Source organism: Erpetoichthys calabaricus, chromosome 9 (genome assembly GCF_900747795.2).
Source record: "Erpetoichthys calabaricus chromosome 9, fErpCal1.3, whole genome shotgun sequence".
NCBI lineage: Eukaryota > Metazoa > Chordata > Cladistia > Polypteriformes > Polypteridae > Erpetoichthys > Erpetoichthys calabaricus.
In genome coordinates this window covers 194,252,648-194,258,459 of record NC_041402.2, presented here as the reverse complement: position 1 = coordinate 194,258,459, position 5,812 = coordinate 194,252,648, and the positions used below count along the sequence as shown (strand labels likewise).

At 46.9% G+C, this 5,812-nt stretch overlaps 1 protein-coding gene across 1 annotated transcript; it reads left to right on the top strand.

The window, feature by feature from the left end:
* The first annotated feature begins 600 nt into the window (after positions 1-600).
* On the top strand, positions 601-1,540 carry LOC127529242 (RING finger protein 223-like). Its single transcript, XM_051932328.1, has one exon. The coding sequence runs from the start codon at positions 615-617 to the stop codon at positions 1,182-1,184; it is 570 nt and encodes a 189-aa protein (XP_051788288.1). The 5' UTR covers positions 601-614; the 3' UTR covers positions 1,185-1,540.
* Positions 1,541-5,812: the final 4,272 nt, after the last annotated feature.

The window sequence follows — 5,812 nt, the reverse complement described above, 5'->3', positions numbered from 1 at the left end:
CATGCCAGTAGAGCGATGGTCACTGCGCCTCAACTATTGGCATGGTGAAGAAACAGAAGCAGCGTCAGTGCGGGGGGTATATGGCTACTTTCATAATCCATGGGCCCACCATGTGATCCTGCTGAACCTGGCAAATGCCACGAGTGATGGGCACTTACAATAGACATTAAGCTATAAGTACAAACTGCTATAGCGCCTTTCAACTTCTCAATGGACTTTCTGCATCTCACCAAGGGATTCCCATGGAGCTGGCAGTAGATTTTATGACAAGAAGATGATCTGAAGGTGACACCGGCTTATATAGCGCCTTTACTCTGTTGGCTGCCTGTGTTTTAATTGTGCGGAGTTCACAGCAGGAGTACAAACTATTATAGCGCCTTTCAAGTTCTAACTGGACTGACTGCATCTCACCCACCGACACCCATGGAGCTGGTGGCAAACTTTATGAAGAGGAAATGATTGTGATGGTAGCACAGGCTTATATAGTGCCTTTCACTGTCGGCTGACTGTTTTTAATTTTGCCCAGTCGAACATCACAGACTACTATAGTGCCTTGCTGTGGCTGCCCTTGGGCACTGCCGTTGTGTGTGGAGTGCAACTGAGTGCCACCCCAGATGGCAGATCACCGGCCGCCCATTCCCGAGTGCTCCGTCTGCCTCTCGCCCTATGACAACGCTTTCAAGGTACCTCTGAAGCTGCTGCCATGCGCCCACACCTTCTGCCTCGAGTGCCTGGCACAGCTGTGCCTCTTCATGAAGCCCATGCAGCTTTTGCCCTGCCCCCTGTGCAGGGCACCTGTTACCATACCCCCTGGCGGGGCACCAGCTCTCCCAATGGATACCAACGTGATCTCTCAGCTGCCTGCCCATCAGCGGAGCCACATCTGCAGGGTCTGGATGGAAGGCTCCGAGCTGTGCCACTGGAGGCTGCAGCCACCGTACAACAGGCAACCGATGGCAGAGAATGGCACCCAGGATGTGGTGGTCCGCATTCAGCTGATACACCCAACCACCAGCATGTCTCAGCCCGCTGACCTCATCACTGTCCGGGGTGGCAGGATACGTCACCAGTGCCGCGAAATGTGCCGCAGCTTCTGGTGTCTGACCTCGCTGGTCTTTGTCACTATAGTCACCCTCTTCTCTGCCATCTTCTTCCCAATTTATCTGATTCGCTGGACCCGGTAGAAAAAAATGAACTTATAGTGGCACTCAACAGATGGAATAAAGTGGGCACCTCCTGGAGTAACCGTGCCAATATGGGCAGAGAGTAGGAAGGCAAGGTGACCTCACAAAATGGGGAGCTGGCACAGCTGGAGTGGAGTTTGTAAGATGAGAGAAAGAGAGGAGGCTCTGAACTGGGCAGACTGGGCACCTCACTGACAATGGCTGAAGACCCTCTTCATTACAATGAGTGGGCACCACCTGCCAGTCAAGAAGGTATGAGCCGCATTATACACTGCCAGGGATTGTGTAGGCCATTATATGTGACAGCACCCCAGGAACAAGGCATCTGGGCACTGCCCACTCAACACCAAACGTGCCTAACAAAGCGTGTCAGTCAGGGAGCAATTCAGCTGTTAATCTTGATTTTATACAGTATAGCGCCTTTCACATTAAAGACATTCAAAACGTGCTTTACATTTCATATTGCATCTCACACACCAATGAAGTAAACAAACGTAATTTTACAAAAGGGCCTAATGGGGGCTTAAGGGGGTCCGGTGATGGACTTCGGGGTTAAACTGGGAGCAAAGCAAGAGTGAAATTGAAGGAGAATGGTGGCCAAATTGAGCTTACTGGTTTGTGTGAAAACGTCAGCTTTAATATAGATAGATAGATAGATAGATAGATAGATAGATAGATAGATAGATAGATAGATAGATAGATAGATAGATAGATAGATAGATAGATAGATAGATAGATAGATAGAAGGGCGCTATATTTTAAAGGCAGATTTCTTATCATCGTCTAGTGACAGTTCTGCTGGTTTCACATATCCTTCCATCCATTATCTCACTCACTTCCCAGTTCAAACTCACAGGGCACCAGTTGCAATACTGGCAAGCAGTGCCTGCAAAGGAGAAGCCAACCCTACATGGTGCCATTCCATGCCAGGTCCGTTTGGAAATCACCTGGCAAAGCCTGCATGAACAGAGCTAAACGCAGACATGGAGTGAAGGTGCAAACGCTACAGGATTTGAACCCAGGACTCCAAAGAGATGGCAGTCCTAACTACTGTGCCACCGTGCCACCTCGAGTCTTGTATTTCTCTCAGATTTGCTGTCCAGCTCAGACATGGCAATGTGACCTGACTTACCGAGTGCGGTGGACTATTTTGTGACAGTACACACGATGCATGGCCCCAAATAAATGAAAGTCCAAGGTTCAAGCTTGTCTGGAGTCGTTTCTTCTCTCACTGTGATTTTTGGTCTTTTAAGCCACTTTTAAGTTGACATCGGGTGTCTTTATGTGGCATCTTTTTTGAAAGGCACAAGGCCAATTGAAGAATTACCATATAGTGCCTTTACCTGAGGAATGGCTGATAATAAATTGAGAGCGGTGCATCTCATATAGTGCCTTTCATGGATTACTCCAATGTATTGGACATTCAAGATTATGTTTATGGTGAGGTACTGTATATGCAGTATGTAACCAATAAGCTCAGCTTTTTATAGCGCCTTTCATGTGGAATGCCAGACTAAAGCAGTTTGCATATGCCAGCTATCACTGATTTGTGTCTAGTTTCTTTCATAGCACTCCATAATTCTGTATTTTTCATGGTGAATATGTTGCTGGGTTTCAATGTGTGTACAGTCATGTGGTCATTATATAGCGCCTTTCAGGGTGTACACTAGCCTAAAGGTGTTTACTGTAAATTGTACTGTGAATTTTCAAATAGCATCTTTTCATAAAGGCAAACACACACACACACATTTTATAAAGCGCCTTTCATGAAAGTCTCACCTGAATGTAGTTTAGTGATTCCAGCTCAACATGTCACAGAGATCATCACGTCAAGGCGCTATATACCCACATGAAGAATGTCTTCTGCCATCTGCTGCCACAGCCTCGAGGTCTGCAGCTCAGCTTCGGCCTCCCACACAGATGACCTCAATGGGCGTCGTTCTCGCTTGACCACCCAGTGGAGGAAGAAACAAATAACTCAAATAACTGCCCCTCCTTATATAGCGCCTTTCATGATAAATGTCAACCTGAGAGCATTTCAGCTCCTTATTCATTTGCATATAGCGCCTTTACAAGGCCCTGGACACCTGTGGGTGAACATCAACTTTAAAGTATTGTGTGATCATCTTCTTAGAGCCCCACTGCCTGTTTCATATTTATATAGCACCTTTCAGGGTGAACACAGACGCAGCATCTGGGGGGCATCTGAAATACTAAGGGTGTTGAGGTATAACACCAAACAGTGCAAATGGGGGTGGGGCTTAGCACGGCTAAATGACCCCCTGAAGTGGGGCTTGGGTGGTCTGGTATTGTGTAATGAACTTCATAAGGTGCCTTTCAAGGCGAACTGCCCACTGCTTGTAGAGCAAGCACCTTTCAGGATAAACATCAACCAGAAAGTGTCGGAGCAGTGCAAAGGGTCTTTAGGGGGGAACACCGTCCAGGTATAGCGCCTGGCAGGGTGGACGGCCACCTAAAAATATTTAATGACATTTCAGGGTGACCACCAGCCCGAGGGGGCTTACATGAATAATGTCTCCATCCTTATATAGCGCAATTCATGATCAACATCAACCTGAAAGTACAACAACTGTGTATTTGTCTTTATATAGTGCCTTTCAGGGGGAACACCAACCTATAAGGCGCTATACATGAACAGACTCTTTATGTAGTGCCCTTCAGTGGGGACTTTAACATAACTGTATATTGAATCTTTATATAGTGCCTTTCATGATGACACCATTCATGAATACCTTCTCACTCTTTATATAGCGCCTTCTCCCTAAAAGTGTCTGAACTTTGCCAGTCTGGGTTTCAGTCTCCACATGCTGCACAAGACCAGAAGATCGCTCTTTATATTGCGCCTCTCTGAAGCATTTCAACTACATAATTCATCTTTCACTGTGAACATCTCTTTATTGAGGTCATTTCTCTGTGGCACGGTGCCACCTCCTGACTAGGTAGCAGTTTGTCCTCAGAGCTCTGCCCAGGTTAAACCCCGCTCCAAGTGCCATCTCTGCCTCTGTGTGGTCTTGGGGCTGTGACCCCAGGGGCCGGTGGGCCCATCCAAGATGCCTCCATGTTTGTTCGTATCGTTTCAGCCGAGCTGCACCTTCACATAAACAAATGCAAATGTTTGGATTTCCATCCTGGACTCGAGGGCTGGCATTTGCACCTGTGTAAATATTTGTGAGCTCGTCATTTCCTCCCTTCAGTTCCTTCTCTTTTCTCAGATTCCCATGGAGAGACAGAGGGCCACTTGCAGCCACAGCCTGGTGATGAGTTCTATATAGCGCCTTGGATGACACAAGCACAGTGGAGCACCAATGTGGGAGCTGAGGTGCTCATTAGCTTCTGAGTGACCACAAGTCCCTGAAGCCTAAGAATACAATTAAAGTGTGATTGACAGAAAAGGGGTGGAGACTCCACTCAGCAGGAATTATGAGGCCACTCCCCTTATGACTTGTGATTGACAGCAGGGGGCGGAGACTCATGTTAGTAATCCACATGGAGAAACCACCAAGGTTGGACAATGAGGCCACTCCCCTTATGACTTGTGATTGACAGCAGGGGGCGGAGACTCATGTTAGTAATCCACATGGAGAAACCATCAAGTTTGGACAATGAGGCCACTCCCCTTATGACTTGTAATTGACAGCAGGGGGCGGAGACTCGTTTTTGTAATCCACATAGAGAATCCACCGAGGTTGGACAATGAGGCCACTCCCCTTATGACTTTTGATTGACAGCAGGGGGCGGAGACTCATGTTAGTAATCCACATGGAGAATCTACTGAGGCTGGACAATGAGGCCACTCCCCTTATGACTTGTGATTGACAGCAGGGGGCGGAGACTCGGGTTAGTAATCCACATAGAGAATTCACCAAGGTTGGACAATGAGGCCACTCCCCTTATGACTTGTGATTGACAGCAGGGGACGGAGACTCATGTTAGTAATCCACATGGAGAATCTACTGAGAATGGACAATGAGGCCACTCCCCTTATGATTTGTGATTGACAGCTTATGGGGCAGAGATTCATGTCAGCAATTGACAATGCAAATCCACAGAGAACGGATGACGAGGCCACTCCCATTCTAACTTGTGATTTGGCCTATATGAAGCCCTGCCTTCTCTCAGCACAGTAAGAACTTCCAGTGCCAATCACTGTGCCACCATGCCACGATTAAACAGAATACACTGATCCTGCATGGCTGGGATTCCATATCACTGGCTTGGTAGACGCCCCCTAGTGGCCTCAGCTGTAAGATATCAATAAAGTAAGGAGGATTAATAGAATATAAGAACAGAAATATAAAATGTATAGATGTGTAATAAAATTTTAAAAACTTAATAAAATCCAAGAAGATAACAGAAGGTCCAAACCTGACGCTCATATCAGGATCTTGCAGATGAAGATGGCGGTAGCTGCAGTGCCATTCACAGGTTCATTCATCAAGACTGCCGACAGCATGCAGTACCGTCTCCTGCCACTCCGTGGAGCACTTTAAGGGAGCTCCTTGAGGCAGGGGAGTGTTTAAGAGCATAATAAATAATAAACACATAATCCTCCAATAACATTTAATAAAACTTGAAACCACCCAATCACGAGAAGGCACCAAATCACA

Bases quoted from the DNA above. Each gene is read 5' to 3' on its own strand.
- LOC127529242 (XM_051932328.1), top strand. From the start codon at position 615: ATGGCAGATCACCGGCCGCCCATTCCCGAGTGCTCCGTCTGCCTCTCG.